At 36.6% G+C, this 23,911-nt stretch overlaps 1 protein-coding gene across 12 annotated transcripts in view; it reads right to left on the bottom strand.

The window, feature by feature from the left end:
• Positions 1–23,911, bottom strand: part of THSD7B (thrombospondin type 1 domain containing 7B) — a 1,030,427-nt gene that overhangs the window by 71,074 nt on the left and 935,442 nt on the right. For all 12 annotated transcript variants that reach the window (XM_070240788.1, XM_070240790.1, XM_070240792.1 and 9 more), the window contains 2 exons: positions 17,374–17,507; positions 10,184–10,334 (listed from right to left, as the gene is read on the bottom strand). In XM_070240788.1, coding sequence (XP_070096889.1) covers positions 10,184–10,334; positions 17,374–17,507 — 285 coding nt within the window. The remainder of the gene's footprint in view (positions 1–10,183; positions 10,335–17,373; positions 17,508–23,911) is intronic.

The raw sequence follows: 23,911 nt of genomic DNA, 5'->3' as shown, positions 1-23,911 counted from the left end.
ACACCAAAGATTTATTTTTATAATTCTCTGTAATTTTCTATATGCTTAAAACTTTTCATGATTAAAAAACAAAGACAAAATATACCATGTCTTAAAATGGATAGAATGAGGTAAAAATCTTTTCAAATTAAATACTGATAAAATAAAAATTTTATGAATATCCAAGTATTTTTTCTTTAAAAGTTTAATAAAAATGTTAGGGGTTTTATTAGGACTAAGATATGTAAATAGCCCCAACATGGAAAAGGAAATAAATGATAGGATATATTTGTTTAAATATTGAAAGTATATATTTAAGCTATATGAATTAAACCAGACAACACAAGAGTCAAATACCAATATACTGACCAGAATAGAAGTGTCAAAATGCCAGAAACACACACACACACACACATATATGCAAATACACACTTTCAGTATGTGGTAAAAAGTAAGAAAAAGGAAATAATCATAGATATATGAGATTAAATGAATTAAAAGAGAAAATTACATATACTTTACTTGAATTAATTTTTTAAATTTAGCAAAAAATATGCCACATTCCTGCAATATATAAATGACTAAAATTGGCTCAAGAAGTAGAAGATTTCAAAAGAACATAACTGCAGGAGAAATTGGAAAGGTTTTCAAAAATATACCATTGAAATATATTCTGGCTCCAGATGTATTTAACATTTCAAAGAACTAATTCCTATATTTTAAAAAATTAGTCCAGAGAAAGGGAAAATATGGAAACCTTTCAAATAAGCATAATATTAAATCCAATATGTTAAGATGGGAGGAATGAAAATGGGTGAGAGAAACATCCTGAACTGATTAAAATGATGATAAACTACAACCAAATAGTTTACTTTAAGAATAAATGCACATTTTAAATTAGAAGTTCTATTTTAAAATCATAATATTTATAAAGGACAAACTCTAAAAATAATGTCAGTAATACTAAAAAGCATTTGATAAAACTGCATAGTCATTACCAAAAACACATATATGTATATATAGATATATTATAGTTACATATATATTGAAATTTAGAGAAACTTCTTAAACATGAACATGAAAGAGTATTGTTTAAAATGGCTCAAACATCATGTTATGATTAAAACCAAGAAAAGACTGAAATGATTTTTTATTTGATTTTTAGCATTATTAAGTTTTGCTAATAAAATGTCTAGAAAAAAACAGATTAAAGTAATTATTTGCATATTATATGGTTTTGTATATGTTACATGATTATACAATGAGGAAAACCTAAGAATATGAGCTAATAAACAAAACTACCAGTAGAATTAATAAGAAAATTTAGAAAACGTGGTGGATGTAAGTTACACATAACACCCAACAGTTAAATTAGATACTAGAACTAACCAGTTAGAAATGCACATGGAGAAAAAGCATTACTAATTGTCATGAAAAATTTAACTGGATGCAAGAAAAATATGAGAAAACTCTTATGAACAAACAAAGCAAAAAAATACCTAGAATATGGAACACACAAACAAGTTACTGGAGGAATACTCATTTGGAATTTAATAAAAAAGGCTTATCTCAAACTATATACAAAACTAAATACCAGATGAGTTAAATATCTTTATATATTTTTAAGCAATTAAAGTATTAGAAACATGTTTTTAAAATTGTAAATCTGTGAGCTTTTCAAGCAAGAATGAAACTTAGGTTCATAAAAACTAAGTACTTTTCTGTGGCATGAGACACGATAAATTGTGTTAAGATTCAATTGATAAAGATTTTAGTTGTAGATGGCAAATTATACAGAACCCCTTCCAGAAATATGACTATAATTATATTAAAGGGATCAAAATGAAAGTAAAGGAATTTGTTGTTAAAGGTGTACAAATGATGATGATGATGATGATGAGAAGGCGCAACAGCAAAAAATTAGCAACTGGAAAAGCAATGTGAGAACTGCCTCAGCTGACCTGGGAGTACCGAAGCCCAGATCAGCCATGGGGAGAGTGGAACTTGATTTGTTCTGTAAAGCCCCAAAAGACCAGGAATTTGAGCAGCAAGTATATCTGAAAAAGGAGGTGGGATTAAGACTCAAAACTAGAGCACTGATTGAAAGCGTGTTTTTGAAATAATTAGACCCCCCCACACACCCTCTGCCCATTTGGCATAGCTAGATGCCTGCCTTCCTCAACTCTGTCTAAAGACTAGAACTTTATTATTCAAAGAAGGGCAAAATAGAATTCTCTGCACTGGAGACTCTAGGCACCACTGAGCACAGAACTATCATTTTGAAAATAAAGGGATTAAGTAAAAGACTGCCCACACAACAAACGTTGAGACTTTTAGCATTTTTCCCTATTTTGTTCTCAGAATACTGTCAACCATGCTTATATGATCCAGAAGATATTCTCTGAGAATTACAGCTAGCCCTAGATTTAGAATAATTTCAGCCATTCCTTCTTTAAATATTTTTCTGTCTACTGCCTCCTCTCCTTCAAGAGCTCCAATTATAGTTATGTCAAACCACTTAATGTTCCACAGATCGCTTGGTCTCTGCTAATTTTCTTTGTCTTTTTTCTTTCTTTGCTTTAGTGTAATTTCTATTGATATGTCTTAAGTTCACTCATCTTTTCTTCCTCAAAGTCTAATGTGTTATTACTCCCATTTGGTAAATTTTTCACTTTATACACTGTATTCTAAAAATTACATAGATTCTTTTCAACATCTCCTATTTCACTCCTCATGATGTTCATATTTTTCCTTAAATTCCAGAGCATACTTGAAATATTTATTATATCTGCTTTTAAGTTCCTTATCTTCAATTTCTATAATCTGATATTTCTGGGTCTGCTTCCATTGACTGGTTTTCCTCTTGCATAATTTGCCTTCATATGTATAGTAACTGGGTAAAAGATACATGCAGAAAAATGCACATATGTATAACCAGACCAGAGCTCAAGAAATAAAATATTACCAGCACTACCCAAGCCCCTATCATGGCTTCTAGTCACTAACCACTCCTAGCTCCTAGACATAGTGTCTCTCACACCATTCAATTTTGGGGCTTTTTGTCTTCCATTTAAGCGTGTTGAAGTTTGTTTTGGCAGTCAGTAAAGTTACTTGTGGATCAGGTTAATCCTTCCAAGGTTTGCCTTTAAATTTCATTAGGGAAATTCTAGAGTAGATTTTAATTTAGGGCTAATGTAGCCCTCTGCCTGAGTCATAACCCTTGTTGGGTTATTACCAAATGGCCTGAGGGCTTGAGTAGGTATCTCTGTGCTGGCAGGATGGAATTAAATCGTCTCCCAGACCTGTGTGAGCTTTGCAATGTGTACAACTTGCAGCTCCCCCGAAGACTTTCTTTGCCTGAACTCACAGAGCTTCACTCCATGCATATGCAAATTAGTATTTAGCCAAGAACTCAGAACTGTGTAGATATCTAGATTTCTTTCTTTGCCTGGCTAAACCCTTTTCAATATTTTGCCCTTCAAATTTCAGCTTCTTCTACCTCTCAGATCTCTGATCTCTGGCTCCTCACTATCCTCTTGTAGGGATCTCATTCCTGGCACCACCGTCCAGAAAGAACCTCCATCCAGAAACTATGGTGATTGCAAGGCTCACCTCACTTGGTTTTATTCCCTCAGGACCATAGTTCCATGCTACCTGTTGTCCAATGTGTGAAAACTATTGTTTTATATATTTTGCTCTTTTTTTTAGTTGTTTACAATAGAAGCATAAATCCAATCTGATCCAAGTAAATCCAGTGCTACTCCTTCATTGCTGGAAGTGAAAGTTGTCTGCCCTCTCCAGTTCTTTTTGAACCAGCCTTACAATCATGTTGGTTTAATCATTAATAAGTTAATTAATCTTTGACACTTTGTATGAGTCATGATTTTAGCTTTTAAAAAGTATACTCCTACAGCATGTCAAAAAGTATCGTGGTTATGTTTTGCTGTAATTGTCATTAGTCATTATCTCTTAAGAAGATATATAGAAATATTGAAGGATGAAATAATATGAAATGTGGGATATGCTTTAAAGTTATCTATAAGAGAACAGATAAGTGGGGAAGAAGAAAGAAAACTGTCATATGTAGATAATTGTTGAAGCTGGGTGATCAACTTATGGGGTTCATTATACTATTTTTTCTGGGAATTTCTATCATAAAATAGAAATATAAATAAAGATAGATACAGAGAGAGAGAGAGAGAGACAGACAGACAGACAGAGATATTGAGAGCAATGGAACCCTTATTTTGTACTCCAAATTGGTGATAGTGAGATTCAAAGAAATCACACTATATAAGAAAGAATCATAACAAACATATTAAATTTGAAAAATTGGAGCAGCCCAAAGACTACTTTTAGAAGACTGCCATTTGCTGCTATACTGTGTGAAATGAGGCACCGGTTTTGTAGGGCCTAATGCAGTTCTGGAAATAAGAATGGTTCTAAGTGATATTAAACCTCATTGCGCACTGGGTAATGAATTATTAGCTTCTGACAAGAGCCAATATCAATTTAGCGGAAGCGACCAGAATTTGCAGGCCACAGTATAGAAAATTATCATCATTCTCCTTCTCTGGCTTTCAGTTGAGTTGAAGAAAAGCACTAGGCAGCCTGAGGGTCGTGACGATTAGACATGCCTTCCAGAGACAAATATAGGCTGTCATCTGCACGTTACAGACTGCGAGGACAGGCTGAAGAAGCGTTTGGAGCTGAGTACTAGTAGTAAATATTGAGGTAATCTGCTTCCCCAGAAACATAACTTTCAGAAGTAAGGTGATGAAAATGCTGAGTCGTCAGTAATAAAATCTCATTGTTGACAGTCTTTACCAGAAATAACACTGGAGCACCATGAAAAAAAGGTATTTTTCTTAACTGCAAATGCTTAATTCTAGAACACTTAGAAAACTGGTCTGTAATTCTCTCTTTTCAAGCAGTTTCTTTGCCTGAAGGAGTAATAGCAGTGTATATCTGTCAGTATACATCTGCATTGTCTTTCACCAGTATATCGTGCACACATGCAGAGTTAGAGAAAAGAGAAGACTCTAGAAATAAGACTATTTTGAAAGCATAATGTTAAGTCTACGAGAGAATCCAGATTGAATCACACTGATGCTGTATGCAGTTTCGTTCAAAGTCGTCCTTTGCGATCCTTCTTCAGAGGTTGTCCTGCTAATAACGCAAAGATTTGAGTTACTGTTCGATCATGAAGTTGCATTTGGGCCGCTGTTGAATGAGTCCCCAGTTCCCACAGAGGAAGGGGATGCCTGGCTCCAGTTCTAGCCAGACTGTCATGCATTCAGCTGGAAGTGAATCAATCAAAGTTCAGGCAGGTTTGCTAAACTTAAGTCATCATTCTGGAGAGGGTTTCCAAAGGTGTGCTTCCGTAAAGTACACATTGGTTTGGAAATTCAGCTCCAAGACCCTCTTTGCTTTCTCCTATCAAGATTATTGTCTAAGAAATTCCTTTGTTGAGCCTCCAAGGAGAGTCATAAATGGAAAATCTGTATTACTTAGTGGAAATTTTCTTTGGGTATTGGTAGCATAAATGAAGAGAACCATATATTCTTTCAGGTATGTCAGGGGCTGAGCAATTTCTGCATTCAGAAATTTATAAACAGCTCTTAAAGAATATATGATTCTGTGAATACTCATCAGTATAATTTTGAAGTATGAAGGATAAGGATAAAAATTGGAAAAAATTAGGTAGATAAAAGAGGCATATTGGGTAATAAGCAAGGAACTATTAAATATATACATATATATTTGTACATACGTGTGTATGTAAATATACACACACATACACATTCCTTTAAGGAGTGAACACTATTGCATATCTTGTTTTCATATGTAAAATCCATAAGCTTCCTTTCACATTAAAATATTCTAGAGAAGTGAGCATATTAGAGTCAAAAAATAAATGATATATATATATATATATATTATGAGAACAAGAAAATGAAAATAACTGAAACATGATTTTCCATTTTCTTCAAATTCCACCTTGAATTGTTTGTTTTTGCTTGATCCATTTACAGTCTCCAGTCCTTCTCAAAACAGTTAAAATGGTCACAATACAATTTTTAATGCCTTTGTTTTGTTTGCTCTTTGGGACGCTTTGCAATTGGCAGTTGCTATAAGGTCAGCAACCCAGTCATTCATAATTATCTTTCTGATGCCTTATTTTTGGGGACTACTATTAAATTTGGCATGTCATTTTTCAGCAAAGGAGGTGACATTTTATTTCTGTAAGATCAAGCAATAATTCATTTCATGTGGGGGAAGCAATATTTCCTGTATGGCTTAGAAAATGTATGGCTACCTGTCTTCTGCTTCTTGACCACACTGTAAACAATGTAAAAGGGAGTTTTGATCTGCTGCTGCTTCTTCTTTTTTTAAAAACCCTATTAAGTTATATTCTGCGCTATTCACTTTAAACATATTATCTCTAATCCTTAAACAATCTGAACAAAAAGCTCTTATTGTCTTTATTTTCCTGTTAAGGTACCTGTAACTCAGAGGGCTGAGTAATTTGGCCACAATCACAGAGCCAGCAAGGATCCCAGGGCGTTAGATGACTCCTTTCCTTTCCTTCCTTGGTAAACTATTCAAATGAGGTAGATTATTCAATTTAGAGACATCTTCCTTCACAAATCCAATAACCAAAGTAAACCAGAAAAGGAGACAACAGATTTTATAGGCTATAATATTCTCAAGGACAGGAAGTATGGCTTTTATTTCTTTTGTAGTGGTTGGGAGTACATAGACTACCTGGGCTTAAACAGTCACTGTGCCTTTTACTAGCTCTTTAAAAGCAACAGGTTACTAACCTCTCTGAGGCTCAGTTCACTCATCTATACTTTGGGGAAAAATAGTATCTATTTCATTGTGCAGATTAAGTAGGATAATAAATATAAAGTGCTAAGCACGTTGTCTAGCACATGCAAAGCATCTGTAAATATAAGCTAAGTTTCCACATAATGATAGGTGTTCATTCAATGTTCAACAACAAATAACTGCAATTAAAGTGAGAAAGAGAAAGAACGTGACTTGGACGTAATGCCCAAGAGCCTTATGACTCAGAGTCTTCCCCAGAACAACAGGATCAGCATCACCTGGAAACTTGTCAGAAATGCAAATTCATGGACCCCCCACCCCAGGCATACTGAAGTGGAATCTCTGGGGTAGGGCAGAGAAGCTGTGTGTTAGTTAACACACTTTCTAGAGGATTCTTACGTGTACTAGTGTGAAAATCATTGACCCAGAACTGAGGAAGTGCACTTTTAATCATTTTATATAGTGCCTACCACATAATCAGTGACCATTGTATGAACTAATAAACACTGCTAGTCAGCTATTGAATCCTTAGCTACACCCACTCAGCATCTATTTATAAAGATACTGAGGACTGTGCCTCAGTGGCGGCGATGCTCAGTCACACGTTTGGCCTCAGAATGCAGGGCACATACTATGAATTCAAGAAACACTTTTAACTGATTAATTGGTTTTGCTAAGTTTCTTTTAATTAACTGGCAAATATAATTACTTCGCCACATTTAAAAACATATTAAGCTTATTTCATATTAATCATAGTTTTTTTAGAGAAATCAAAATATAAATTTCAGAGTATTTTTAGATATATAAAAGAATCATATTTTTGTCTCAGAAATATTCTGAGGTTTTTTGGGGAGCTTATTTTTTGTTTGTTTATGTGTTTGGCTCTAAAGAACCATCCTGGGAAGAAAAAGAAGAAGAAAAAAACCCATAGTGAATTGGTTTCATTAAGATGTGTCACACTGCAGACTATCTAAGGAGAATTTGGTAAAATAAGGGCCAATACTTAGAATCTGCAAATCAGCACATGGTATAGAGAACAATTATACAATAATTGTTTTCTTTTTCTCAGAAAATGCACATTAAAGTGCTAATTAAACTTCAGGCACAAAGATCCAGCTTCTAACTTTGCTATAATCATGATTATGATCATTGTCAAGTACTGCTTAGGCACCTATGATGTTGGTGCACTATGATAAGATGTTGCAATTTATTAAAATTATGCAAAATACCTAGAAATAGGGAAGATAATCAGATGTGCACCCTGATTACCATTTTTTCCCCATTTTAAAGTCTTTATTTATATTGCAGAGCAGCGGTGCCATCCTAGAAAGAACAAGGCTATTGTGGTCAAACAGACCTGAGTTACTGTGGATAAGAGTCTAACATCATAGTTATAAAACGCCAGCACGGTGTTGGTTACATAAGATGTGCTCAATGAAAGTTACTATTGTTATTGTCATAGCTATTATTATTATTATGTAACGTGAAGGTACACAAGCAGTTGAAGGAACAACACTGTCACCTCATGCCGACAAGCGAGTAACTGTCTATGTCATCTTCTAGACACATGAAAGGAGGTTGAAACATTTTTTTCTCTCTCCAATTTCTAAACACTCCAAAAATAGAGTGATTATGTTCAAAAAAGCAAACTTTAAAGGAAATAGCCTTTAGAAACCAGAAGAAAAAAACACAGGATGCCAGGCCATCACAACATTGTATAAAATGCTCCTACAACAAACGTTTTAGTTCAGTGGCCAGATATCTTGACTTAAGAGGGCAACGTTTTCATTACAAAGTGATTACAGCTTAACGGAGCCTTCTGTGAGCAAATTAGAAAAAAAGAAGTGAGGAAGATCACGACCTCTACATTTAATTAAACTTCAGGTTGCTAATTCTTCTGCAAGTTGATTAATAAACAGTGTATGCTACCACAATTTCTAAAGTGTGAATATATGTAGTCAGTCATGAAATAATCATACAGACAGGTAAAATAACTTGCTTTATTCTTAAAATAAATGTTGCATCTTAAAGAAAGAGAAGTATTAAGCCTAAATCTACCTTAATTCTTCAAAGATAAGTGAGCCATGGATGTAAGAGCAAAGGTTCTGGCTTCATGAGACAGAACAAGGTTCATTCCTAGCTCCATCACTTACTCCGTGCGGAACTTTGTGCAAGCTACTTAGCTTTTTTGAGAATCAGTTTCTGCATTTGTACTATGGGACTGATAATAGGATGTACTTAGTAGGATTGGTGCAAGGAATAAAGGGAATAATTTTTACATGTGCCTTGCATACAGTAAGTGCTCAATAAATGTTAACTTTCATTATATTCAAGCTACACACTAAATAAATGACTAAGGGCAAACATTCCATTCCTACAAATTCCCCCTTATTGAGGCCTCTTCATCTTAATATTGTTTTGTCCTACTCACAAAGAACAGCTCAACAAATAAAAAAGAATAACAAAGATAAATCTCTTTCAAGAACACAATTATATAAATGTCAAAGGTAAGTTTGCAATAGTTAAGGAATCAATAATTAAAAACTGCAAATGTAGGCTATTAGCTGACTTCAAAAATATTGTCCATTTCCATACAAAGATTTTACATAATCTTTCTACAAATTGTCAGTATCATCCTTGAATTCAAAGTACCCTAATTCTTCCTTTCCTAATGTTCAGAGCCATTTAACATGTTCCTTACCCTCATTTGCTGTATTAGCTCTTTAGGCAGAAATACATGTCTAAAATATCAGAATTTAACATCTGAGAATATTAAACCACATTACTTGAAGAATATTTTACCATACTCCTGTTATGTTTCCATTTTTAAAAAAGAAGAAAAATCAAGACAAATACTTTATTTAGACTTCAAAATTTTTTTTTCTTTTTTTTTTTTTTATCAGCTTTGTATGAAGAACATGATAAAAGAACACCTCATCTTTGGGAAAACAGAGAAAGGCAAAAATAGATCATCACTAGCAGAAGCTAAATTACGCAGTGGAGTTGAGCCACTAAGATATAATTGATTCTGCCAGGATAAAAATGGAACAGAACCAAGAGATTATAATGAGAACCATTTTGGTACTAAAGAAGACCCCTTTAACAACGGGCGTGCATTTGAATCCCAGTGTGATCATTATAGGCTCATTTTCCTTGTTCATGTTCCCATGATAAAGGCTTTAAGAGAAGCACTGGCATTTTAAATTGCTCAGTCTTACCAGCTGAAATTCTTTTTCTTTTGCTTTCTTAGGCAAAAGTATTTTCCCATGTTACTAGAAGAATGCTTTGGAGAGTGGCATTGTGAATATACACAGAACAACAGTGAAGGCAGCACCGGAGACTAGGGCATTGACAAGGGAAGAGAAATTACCTGTGGGCATCTGCTCCAAGGTCCCCACTGGGACATGACACATTCATTGGGACACAGAAGAGAGCAGGATTGGGTTTCTCGAGGAATTTCATCCTGGTTGCAGAGGCTGTTATCCACTACTCCACCTTCACTCTCAGCAGCTTTCACACATCTATAAGGCAAGATCATAAGACAGCTCGATTACTTCAGACGGTGGAGAGTCAATTTAAAATAGTTATGATGTATTATAGTTACTTACCCCTCAAAGACAGTTAAACATAAAATAAGCCCAACAGAGAAACCAGGGGAAAAGAAGTTCCCTCTTCACCCAGTCAGCCTTTATGGAGTGATAACTCAGCGCAGAACCCTTTATTTAGCAGAGAACAATGGGAAGACAAAGCCGGAGAGAACAATGGGAGACAACTGTCATCCTTGAGGAACTTTCTATCTAAAGAGACCTACAGTACTTTTACTCAGGTCCAGCATAAAGTGAATTTTCTTTTTATTGTAATAAATCTTGAAGGCTCTCCTTCTCTGAATGAATCCATCGCTTTGTGATAGCTAGAGGCTCCACAGTTCCTGTGACTCTTGAGACCTTCCCTAGACTTCTATCTCATATCATCTAAACTTCCCTAATCTTGTGCAACACGATGAAGGTCATGGCAAAGTGATGTGAAAAATAATTGAACATGTTTTTCTTTCAGGTATTTTCTGCATTTTGGTAAGGAATTTTCTTATCAAAAACCAAAGGGCAATGAGCAAGCTTTTTCATGCAGCAACTGAACACGTGGTATAGATGCATACATTATAGTTGCTTGGTCTACTGTGTGTCAGGCTTTGAGATAAGTGATGGTGAAGATGAGATAAATAATCATGCTATTGATTCAATCAAATTAAAACCAAAGTGTTATATACCACTCTATCTCCACCAGAATGGCTTAAATAAAAAACGTGGAAAATATCAAGGGTTGGCAAGAATGTGGAGCCATTGTAACTCTTCTTACTCCACTGGTTGGAGCATAAACTCTTTGGAAAGCTAGTTGGCAGTATCTACTAAAACTAAACAGGTATGTACCACGTAACCCAACAATTCGACTTCTATTTACATATGCAAAAGAAATGTGTTCAAATGTGCACCAAAAAACCCTGACTGAAAATGTTCATAATAGCACTATTCATAATCAACCAACCTAGAAATAGTCAAAATATTTAACAACAGTACAACAGATAAATATATTGTGGTAAATTCATCAAATTAAATGCTATAAAAAAAATGGTGGGAACCCGTGAACTATTGTGACATGAAAGCACATGAGTGAAGCTCACAATATAATGTTGAACAAAAGAAGCTAGACACAAAAGAGTATCTACTGTATGTTTCCACTCCTATAAAGTTAAGAAATAAGCAATTCTCATCTATAGCGTCAGAAGTCAGAATAGTTGTTACCCTTGGGGAATGGTTACTGATTGATTGGGGCTTAGGTAGTCCTGGTAAAATTTTGTTTCTTGGCCTCTGGGCTGCTGGGTGTGTTCACATTGTGAAAATTCATCAAGCTGCATTCCTATGATGTGGGCATTTCTCTGCATTTATATTATATTTCAGTTAGAAGTTTATTTTAAAATTGTTTTCTCAAAAATGTTTAATAAAGAGTTACTACATGCAAGCCTCTTTTGACAGGTGTTGGGGTACATTGTTAATAATGATTCATTTAGTAAATATTTTTGAGGCTTACTATGCACCAGGCCCTGGCTTGGCTGCTAGCGCACAAAACTGAAAAAAAAGACAAAGATCTCTCTTGTTATAAATCTTTTCTTCTAGTGATAAGGATCAAAGCAAAGGTGACAATGACAATGATGATGAGCTAAATGGTGCCATTTGCTGATCTGGTAATTTCACGCACAATACCACAGCCAAGAAATAAGCATTTTAAGAGGGGAGGCTGGAGACCTTTTCATGCTCCCCAAATCATGCTACACTGGAATGAATTATCCTATACATTAGGAGTTCCTTTTATACATACAATAAATTTTAAAAAATTCAAAAACATTAAAAATATTGCAACGCAGTCTATCACCAGGTACAAAATAAAACTAGCTTTATGAGGTGGTAAATAATGAAAAACTATACATTACATAAAGGAGGTTAACCGAGAGTGGTTGAAAGAAGTAAGTAATGCCTTCTAATGTAGGGAGGCATGATATACAGTTATCTACGAACTTTAATTTCTCCTGTGGTGTTAGTCAATAGTGGAAGCAGGGACCATGGGATGGCTTAAATGTCTTTCTCTGGACAAACTTAAAAGGTAGAATTTGCTTTCCTTCTTGTCTGCACACTCTTAGCTGATGTCCTTTTATTATTTCACTGAGAAAGAAGAGGTAAGACTTCTTTCTGATCAATATTGTCCAGTTGAACATACGCATTAGTCTTTTTTCACTCCCAATACAAAAGTAATAGTAAAGGAATTTCTTGCAAAACAAACAATAAACAAACAAAAAAAACACACCAAGGAGGAGGGAAAGGCATTGCCCTACAAGGAGAAATAACATGGAAGATGACAAAGGTAATAAATGCAAAATAAATGGGCTAGTGGTAACCACCTTAGCACCCCAAGAAAGCTAAATACTAAGACTTCAAGGGAAAACAAAGAAAGTAACTCCATTTATACCACAGAACACATGAAATATTTGGGAATCTGCGGCACCAAGTACCTCTTGAAATGTGGATGAAAGTGAGGCTGAAAAACTGGGAGATTTATTGAAAGTGTGTTTAAGAACCACCCAGGCCCTCAGATCCCCTCCCATAATCCACACAGCGAGGTGATGGCTCCTCCCCACCACTGTAGGTTATTGAATGTTTATTATCTGGGGAGGGTCACAAAAAAGGTCTTGGGTTCCTCTTAAGGAACATGTTCCTCTTAAGGATGGGCACATCCTATTGAAAACAAGGGTTTAAGTAAAAGTTAACATACTGAAAAAATTACCACTGAGTAGCTTAAACAATGCTAAGTTATTATCTTATAATTCTGTAGTACAGACATCCAACATGGATCTCACCAGGCTCACTCAGCACTTTGGCACAGCTGCATCCCTTCCTGGAGGCTCTAGAGGAGAGTCCATTTCCTTACCTTTTCCAGGTTCTCGAGACTTCCTTTTCTGGAGTTTCTGACAAGCCCAAGAGTAAAGACTTAAAAAGACTGAAATTTCAGGAATGTTCAAGTGAAAATGCCCCTGAGGTATGCCCTGCATATCCTGCATTATCAGTTTCCCTGCCACTTCTCCCTTCTGTCATCACCTCATTTCTACTTAAATTAATTGCAAAACTGCTCTAAATAAAGCATGTCTATATTTGCTATTGTGGGGGATCAGAATAGGCCACCCCAAAATCTGTCTCTTTGGCTTATTTTTAAGGACAAAAGACTCTGAAAGAAACTTTGACCTTTGCCCTAACCGCCTAAAGAATTCAAGATAAAAGGTCTGTTCCAAGACCTACCACCACAAAGATAACTCTGGGTACGGTAGACTGGGAGGATCCTTGCCAAGCCCATTTTCATTAAAGTTCTCTCTCTCAGGTCACACTGTCTGTAGATCGCCCAGCAAACATGGGTTTATCAAACATTTGCTTTTCCATCTCCATGTAAAATGCCTCCTTCCCCTTTGAAGTCCCAAATCACTACTCCCAACATCCTCCTTTTTCTTTAGCTGAAGATGGTGTTTAAGGTGATGGCTTCAGCCATTTTGGCAAGTTACTCAGATTTCCTGGGTTTCTCCCCTGTATGCATGTTATGAAATTTTGTTTGACTTTCTCCTTTTATTCTGTCTCATGTCAATTTAACTCTCAGACCAGCCAGAAGGACCTAGAGGGTAGAGGAATAGTTCTTTCCCCTTACACTATCTCCACTTCCTTGCCTCCTCTCCTTCTATTATTACTTCTCGAACTTATTTTAATCACACTTTTATTACCATACAGAGAAATCTCTTGTCACCATTCTCAATAGATTCTCCATTACCAAATTCAATGGTCAATTCTCATCTTAGTAGCCTCCCAGAACCATTTGAAACAATTGAAACATTTGAAATAATTGATTATTATTTCTTTCTTGAAAACTCTCTTGTTTATCTTCCCATTGTCTTGGTTTTCCTCCTATTCTACTGGCTCATTCTCAGTCTCATTTGTAGCTTTCTTTCTCTTTGCTCAAATCTGTGAACACTGGAGTTCCCCAGGGCTCAGTTTCTTACATCTTTTCTTATTAATAAATATCAAGTTAATAAGCTGCCAATGCCCAGCTTTATAGCTCCCCTTCTCTCTCTGAAATCAAGATTATAATATCTCAGTTAGAAGCCTAATATTTTCTCAAATTTAATGTGTTCAAAAGCTGACTTTTGATTTTCTCTCTCAAACCTGCTTCTGATCTTCTTCTTCTCCACAAATGCCACCATCATTCCTATGATTTCTCAGGTCATAAAACCTAGCAGTCATCTTTGATGCTTCTCTTTCTTCCACATTCTATAATTACTTCATAAGCAAATCCTGTAGTCTTTACCTTCCAAATATATTCCAAATGTGACCTTCTCACCATCTTCACTATTCCTAAACCCAATGTGACCGTCAACCTCTCTCACCTGGAATTCTGCAATGGCCTTCAAACCCTCATCCCTGCTCCTACTTATATGCCAAATACTATAATACCTTCTCTACATCCAGCAAGGTCCTTTTCAAATCTAAATAAGAGCATCTCATTCCCTCTGTCTCAAGCATTTCATAGCTTCATGTTGCAGTCAGAATAATATCCTTTCACTTTGTTGTAGAAGACGATATGATTTGAGTACTGGCACCATCTATACAGGGCATCTCGTTATAACAAGCCAAGAAGGTTCCTGCTTTGGACATTCCCTCCCCCTTGAATTCTCTTTCGATAGATCTTTACATTCATTGAAGTCTCTCCTCAAATATTTTGGTGACCTATCGCTCCAGAACAGTATCATCCATCACTCCATCCCAATTTTATTTTTCTTCTTGTTATTTCATAGCAAAGACATTACATTATATATTAATTTACATATCTATTTTGTAAGTTCTTTGAAGACAGAAACTTTTTTTCATTTTTTTATCCCCAGTTCCTAGAATAGTGCCTGAGAAGATAAATATTCATAATATTTTTTGAATTAATAAATGATTGTAGTAACAGATGAATCATGAAGATGTCCTACAATTTGGAGATTTTAAGAAAGAGAAAAGATGAACTCTTTCACTCATTCTAACAGCATCCTATTAAGGTCAACAATAATTTGGAATGCAAAATGCTTGGAAAATCTGCTTCACATATTTAAATGTGATCATACACATAAAGTATGTAACACAATGAGAATGTATTAGTTTCCTAGGGATTCCATAACAAAATGGCACAAACTGTGTGGCTTAAACAACAGAAATTGATTTTCTCACAATTCTAGAGGCTATAAGTCTTAGAGCAAAGTATTGGCAGAATTGTTTTCTTCTGAGGTCTGTTTACTTGGCTTGTAGATGGTTGTCTTCTCCCTGTGTCTTCACATGGTCTTTTCCTCTATGTGTGTCTATGTCCTAATCGCCTGTTTTTATAAGGATACCACTCAGATGGAATTAGGGTCCACCCCAGTGACCTCATTTAACATTAAGTATCTCTGTAAAGACCCTGTCTCCAAATACAGCCACATTTTGGGTTAGGACTTCAACACATAAATTGGGGGGGGGGGGGCACAGTTCAGCTCATAACAGAGTGAAATTTGGTAGTTGTGCTATTTTTATTATATCAGGCTCTGTAGGTTTGAGCTGAGAAGTAAGACTTAAAGGCCCTTTGGTTCAAGTGTGTTTTTCCTCAATCAAACTGCGACAATTCTGTCAGTAGTAGTTTATTCTCTTAGAGCTTTCCTTTCTCTCCTGAGATTTTGCTTTAATACTGCTAAGAGGCCTGGCTGGGATGAGAATGAAAGAAGCCACTTCTCATTTACATGTTACTTGATAAACTAGATTGGTCTGTCATTTTTCAAAGCCATGAGAGAATAAGACACAGGAGACACAGATTTTGAAGGGAAAGAGGTAGAAGCCCGAAGTTTGTGACAGCCTGAGCACACCAGTCCCCAAGAGAAAGGACAAAGAACAGAAAGAAAGAAAGACAATTTGTCTACTAGTCACTTGCTTGGGTTGGTGATGAGGAGCATCTCCATAATTTTGCCAACAGCTATTTCTTCCAATATGCCTTCCAGTGATTTTGCACATTGGAACTAAGTCTTAGACGTGGTGGGTATATACTGAATTACTGAATAAAGTAAGTTCACTGATGGTGAATAATGATCAACACACATAAGTAGGCTCTGCCTTGGTAACTGACTTCAATCTAACAGTTAACTCAATAGGGAGTTATCTGACTTGGGCACTGTTTGTCCATTTGAAACAGAGCTTCCTAAACCTGGCAAAATGTTACACTACACTCATGCAATTGAATAGTTGACTACTATGTTCTCTTCTTTATTTTACATGCTAATCATTGTTTATCATTAATATTTCAGCTTCTGCCTGTTCCATGTCTAACGTTTATTGCCATTTTCCTCTGGTTAAGGAAATTCTTTTTCTTTCTTCCAAAATCACTTCCAAATAGACCATTTTGAAGAACTCAGGCCTAGTGTTCCTTTGATTACCACTGCTATATTTACAAAACAAAAATTTTAAACAAGCTCCTTCAGTAGATAACCCAGCATTCACTAAAATCTTTGAGATGTTCTCTTTTTATATTTAAATATGTTGCTACTGTTCATAGGTATTCTCATCCTATAGTTTCCAAGGCTAATAGTGGGGGTTTAAATTGGCCTTTTTAATGTATTGACATCCAAAATTAAGATAACGTCCATTAACTATACTAACCGTAGAGCAAAAAACAGACATGTCAACACTCAAAATCTCCTACTTTGTCAACAGTGATGGCCATGAATCAGTAGAGGGATGCCAACCTGCTCCATGCAGTTGGCTTTCCCACTGAAGTCATCTGCAGGAAACAGTAAGGATTGTGGCTGCATTGCAGAGAGAATCCCACTATACACATGGCAGCTCAGGGCACATAAGCTTCCATGGGTACTTAAAGATGAACAAAAGCCAGAGTATACGGTTTGAAAATCAGGGTGTAACTGTTAAAATACATCAATTCCACTGCCCCATCCCAAACGTCTCCATTTCCACACACCTGATTTTCCTAGATTGCGTTCCTTCTCCACAGGGCAGGGACTTCAGCTCGTTGTGGATTTTGCACGGAGACCAGTGTTCTACAACCCAGGAATACTGATTGCACTCACTGTAACATGGGACTGCCTCATGCACCTGTCAAGAACAGGAAAGGAAGAAAAAAATTATGTGGAACTATCCAAGTCATAGAAAGATAGCGTATCTTTTAGTAATGCCTGCTGAACATAACCTGAAAACAACACTCTGGCCCAAAGAGCCAAATTACATTCCCAAAAAGTAAGATATATTTGGCTTCTCTGAAATTACTGACTTGCCTAAAGAAACATACAGGGGAAATCAACTAAAATATGATGATATGACTTCACAGAAGGAACAAAGGACAGTCATTTCCTACCGCCAAGAATAGGAATTCCATTATCATTTCATTTCCTCAAAGAGCTCACACAGCATCTATTAGATGGTCCAGCTCTCAATTATATTGTATATTGTATTCTCAGATGTACTTTAAGATATCAATTGAAACAAATATATGTAAGGAAAATTTACTCTTGGATATAAGAGGTTCGTAGAATGCATAAGAAAAGTGGTACAATTTGCACCGGAAATTTCTTTTTATGCTCCTAAATGATCAATGCTAACAGGCAATCATTTAGCCTCCTGGGCATTGTGGCTTCATATGAATTTAGCTATTTGTAGGATGCTTTCAGAGCACAGCTAAAACACACACACACACACACATACACAAGACAAACACTGCTAAACTGTCAGAGGCTGTGCATGATTACTGAGTGTGAATATTCACAGTTTTATGGTAAAAACAATGAATACAGTAAATGAATTATTTGGTTACTTCCTATGCATTTGTTTGTGATTATATTTTCCTGAAAGCGTATTCCAATGTATAGTGAACTGAGTTTGTCTGCCTCTTTGAGGCTGAGTTTAAAATGCCTGACTCATCGCTAAGGAGCATAGCACTCTTCCCTGGTAAGAAAAAACTGTTCTATTGTGTGGTATGTTACTCCAGATCACAAAGATGGCTCTAGTATAGTATGCTGATGAAGAGTTCTTCAACCTATTGCCAAAACAGTTAATTAATGTTTTTCCTTTTAAATAAGAATTTAAGTCCTTTCCTCCCCTTGCCTTTCTAATTCCATAAAATTGTACATGATGACTAGGCAGTGCTATCCAAACAGAACCATTACTTGCAAGTCCCCGCTAAATGCAAGGGAAAGCACGATGTAATGGGATAATCAGAAAACAAGATTGGAGCACTGTCAGCATGTTAGATGGAAATCAGATGAGAAAAGGTTATTTGTGAGACTACATCTTAGGAATTGCAAATAATGTCGGAAACTACTTTTAACTATGGGGTTCTATTTGGCTCTCTCACACAGAGTGCACACGAATAAGGGAAACCACAAAGTGAAAAATATGTGAGGGCAAAATGAAAGGAGATGGGAAAATAGAAGTGGAAATGGGTGTGAGGAAAGTAAGGAATTAAGTAATAAAAGAATCACATTTCATGCTGTGAATGCTGACAAGATGGAATGAAAGGGTCAGAAGCAGGGCCTACATTAGAATAAGGGAGGTAATAACTTGTAAGGGAGAAAAGTCTTAAACTTATAGGAGAGTAGAGGTAAGAGAAAAATCTATAAAAATGAAAAGACATGACCCTAACAGAACAGACACCAGGAAACTGAGCTGATGACAGCTGCAGGTGTAGCTGACCCAATGGCACCATGGAAATGAAGCTTTCATTGAATTTATGGTTTTGTTCTATAAACTCTTTAATATGTATTAGACAATTTAAAGAAAGGTTTTTGCCTTTCATATGAGATACAAGAAAGTCTGTCAGAGCACTTTGCACTAACAGGACGTGGACAAAAAATTAATTAAAAAAGTAATTTTTCCCACACCTCATGCATGAATCTGAGAGTGGATGGATGGGATCTCATCTCTGAGATGGACAGATTTTTCTAAAACTGTTGCTACTAAGCAGAGCTTACATATCCACCCTCCCTCCCATATAAAGCTCAGATGGAAAATGAAAAACTGCTTAGTTGTATGTACTGCTGAGACACATTTGAACCGCTGGTCATATATTGGTTTACTATTTTTACTCTTCATGGCTCCAGAGATCCACACCTGTAGCAGAGTAGCTAACCTCAATGACAAGCTATTGGAAGACAGGGAGCAGGTCCATGTAGGAAGACATTAACCCACCTTCTTGACTAACGATGTAAAAAGCAGCACCTTTTAAAGAAGATTCTCCAGACACATGGATTTACTTGATTTTTTTCCCCATATGTGTCTGCCTTTTTTTCGTGGGGGGGAGAAGATTAGCCCTGAGCTAACTACTGCCAATCCTCCTCTTTTTACTGAGGAAGACTGGCTCTGAGCTAACATCTGTGCCCATCTTCCTCTACTTTATATGTGGGATGCCTGCCACAGCATGGTGTGCCAAGCTGTGCCATGTCCATACCCGGGATCCAAACAGGCCAATCCCAGGGCGCCAAAGCAGAACAAGTGCACTTAACCACCGTGCCACTGGGCTGGCCCTGTGTCTTCCATTTTAATATTGCTTATATCGCCACTTATAGCTGACAAATCCCTACTCTTCCTCAAAAGTCGAAGTAAACCCCACCACTTCCACAAGATTTTTCCCATGACTCTAGTCGGCATGTCTTTGGTACTCAGTGACAGTCTCAGTTTTAAGCAGACTTGTAGCTTGATTATAATGTCAGGGTGAACATGTACGGAGCTGAGACAGTGGTAGTGGTTAGCACTACACTGTGGGCTGCTGGGGGAGCAAACACATTCGATAAAATCATCAACTTGACTCCTCCACATGTCTCCTGTTCTCTCATACTACTTTAGGTATTTTTCTCACCTTGTCTTAATGACCGTATGTCTACAGTCACACATCACATTACAACATTTCACTCAATGACAGACTACATATATGACAATGGTCCCATAAGATTAGCAACATATAGCCTAGGTGTGTGGTAGACTATACCATTGAGGTTTATGTAAGCACAATCTATGACGGTCACACAACAAAATCGTCTAACAACATATTTCTTAGAACACACCCTGTCATTAAGTGACACAAGATTGTACTTTGTACCTTAAATAATACTGAGGCAATATGCTCACAGAAACACAATTTGCACTCTCCACACCTAAATGTGCTTCTGGTCCTAACCAAAGCCAGACCTGGACTATCAGTATTTGTTCATGTGACTACTTGAAAAACAACTTGAGTCTTAGGCAGGCAGGGACTAAGTTTCCATGATGTCTTTATTTCACAAGACCTGATGGGGGATGGGGGGGGGGGGTGCTCAATAAGTATTTGTTGAATTGAAACTAATTTTTGAGGGAGCTCAGGTCGCTAAATGGCCTGTACTTAATTCTCTAGCAAAAACAGCTCTACTAAGTGGAACATGTAAGGGATATTTTACAAAGCCCAAAGGACAATAAGAAGAAACAAAAATGAAAACCTTTTCTTTCCATTATGAGGCTTTGGTGAAGAATAACAATCACTATGTCATCAAAATGTGAGGGCTGATGATTTTGTTATGAGAAAGAAAGACTGTCCTTTAAGAATGTGAGAATTGTCTCTTTAGAGTCCTTGTCCATCAGGCAAGGAATCTTACCTAGAAGATCAAAGACACCCACGAGAGACGAAAAGGCAGTAGCATTCAAGAATAAAAATTAACTACCCAGATGTCCAATTTCTTCTCCTGTCAGTCCTTTACATTCTGGCTATTTCATATTGCTATTTACTTGGTGCTTATTATAGTTTTATAATGGAAATGTGTTAAAGCATGGACTTTATCAGGGAATCATATGGAAATGTTCTGAAGGAAAGAAATGAGCCGTGGGAAAGTTAAATGAAAATCATTTCTAAATGGCACAAATTAGGAAGAAAATAACAGGGTTTAATAGGGCCATAGATGCTAAAAAAATGCCACTGAAAAATCCAAATCCTCTGAGAGAGGTAACATTTCATTTTCCTAGTAATGAGTCCTATTTATTACTTCTTCATTGGGGAATTGTGTTTTTATAATTTTGCTAGTTCCAGAGTCATATCATAAACTCATTCATTGAGTCAGTCTTTTAATATTTATTAAATAAGCCTGTGCTCGTTGTAATTGATCAATTTAATTAAATACTGTTTTCTGATATCACTCTCTAACTACAGACTGACTTCCTTGGTATAAACTTGGAAGCTGGGTCTCATTGGGGCTCAGTGGATGTCATTATTGCATATCACTCTTAGAGTTCAAAAGCTCAAATAAAGCAAACAATCCAACAAGAACCACAGTAAAACAAAAACAAAGACAGGAAAATTCATGGCTTCCAATTTTCTGTAGTAATAACTCTTTCCTCCGTGAAGCTGCCAGTCAAGACTCAGGTAAAATCTTCAGGCTTGAGACCTCCAAGTTGGGTACTGTGGCCACTTAGTAGAACTTGGAAATCAGTTCAAAGGTCAGTCCAGGACCAGCGGTCCCTGCAAGTCACAGCCAGGGTCTGTCCCATTGGAATGTGAGAGGAATTGATCTCCAGAAGTGGTAAGATCAATAAAGCATTATGGGTTCCCTTCTCCTCAAGTGTTGTGAGTCCCAAGCCAGCCCTGATGGCCTAGTAGTTAAAGCTCAGCATGCTCTGTTCTGGCAGCCTGGGTTCAGTTCCCGGGTATGGAACCACACCACTTGTCTGTCAGTAGCCATGCTGTGGTGGCAGCTCACATAGAAGAACTAGAAGGACTTACAACTAGAATATACAACTATGTGCTGGGATTTTGGGGAGGAAAAAAAAAAGTGAAGAAGATTGGCAACAAATGTTACCTCAGGTGACTCTTTCCTAGCAAAAAAAAAAAAAAAATGTTGTGAGCCCTTAACGTAAGATGTACAAATTTGCCTCTGATCATGTCTAGGATCCTCATCTCTTAATTCAAAGAACTTTCCTCTCAGCCCCTCTCTACTTGTTTATGCTTCCTCTCTTTCCTCCTCCAGGGCTCATGCTTTTCCTTCAGAAATGTCCTCTGGGCTATGCCCTCCCTCAACTTACCAAATTCTGCTGCATTTTCTTATTCAATCAGCAACTAAGTTATGCTCTCCTCCGTTATGACTTGTCTGACTGACTGGGGAGTATCACATTTACACAAATCACCTTTTGCTTCCATTTTTGTTAATCATGTATTTATATCTGTTTGTATACAATGAATATATGCACATTGTCCTCATACAATGGCACCCACATGCTTTACAATGTGTCCATCAATAGTCCCTGGTCATGAGTGATACCAAAATAATGTTGTGTAGAACTTTATAGCTTATATAAGATATTCTATATTTTAGGTCTCAATCATTACAATCATTTGAATTAGACGAGGTTGGTATGATCCCTATTTACAGTTAAAAATAACTACAATTTGAAGAAGCAATGTTAGTCATTTATGGCTTATAAACGGCTATGCTGGTACTCAAATGAGATTATTTGAGAATCCCACTCTGATGATGCCAATAGTGCACAGGCTCTGCCTGTTTAGCTTGTCCAGGCACATCACCATGCTCTGAGAATATCTTTCCACGGATGAAGAGAATGCTAATATTTGTAAATTCCTGAAAAAGAAAAACCAAGATCAGGATTTTCAAAGATGTCTATATGTAGATGATGCTTATTACTTTATACAGAAAAAAAATATTGTCTAAACAACTCATCCCTACTCTTCGGGTATAGGGTCTCCTTTCACAATTTCAAAAATCAAAAAAGCGTCTCAGAAAACTAACATCCAAGTGCAAAGTAAGAGCCGGCCTATGTCTTTTAGATGGTTGCACGTCTTTGTGTGAAGACTGTGGCTTGAACAATATCCACAAATGTTTTTAAATTGGTATCTGTGGAAAAATCATTGTTTCTCATTTTGTGCTATAAGTTGCTCAACTGGGCAGCATTTGGAGTCAGATTTTTCTGGCGATCTGGAGTCCAGTGATCCATACTCAGGTGTACGTGTAATTGTCAGTTTTAGCCCACATGCTCAAGTCTGAGGCCTGGCTGCCCTCCTCTTCCAGGATGTTTTGACACACTATCTTCTTTAGCTATACAGCAACTGAAAAGACTTCCTCAGAATGCCCTGAGCTTAACGTCATGCCTGGTGTGTGAGATTAACCATTGGCTTTAAATATGCATTATACGTTTTCTTTTCAATTTTGACATTAAAAAATCTAAACATGAACCTAATAATGCAAAGTGAGCTTTATCTGCAAAATTTATTGACAAGTAAATTGTTGAACTTTAAAGCCAAAGGGAAGTTTATTAGAATAATACCTTGGTAGCTAAGTTCCCGATCTCCTAAGAACAGTGGTTTCCGAGCTGGATGTGGAGACCCTGAGACCTGCAGCATTATTGCAAGGGGCCCATGAACACATTCTCAAATCAAACGGCGTCTGTAGTCTCAATGAATCATACAATCTCAAACATGTTGGTACCACCACTTGTCAAATGAAGGCAGGCGATGTGATTAATGAAGTTTT

The sequence above is a fragment of the Equus caballus genome, chromosome 18 (genome assembly GCF_041296265.1).
Source record: "Equus caballus isolate H_3958 breed thoroughbred chromosome 18, TB-T2T, whole genome shotgun sequence".
Taxonomy (NCBI): domain Eukaryota; kingdom Metazoa; phylum Chordata; class Mammalia; order Perissodactyla; family Equidae; genus Equus; species Equus caballus.
This window is presented reverse-complemented; position numbering and strand designations above follow the sequence as displayed.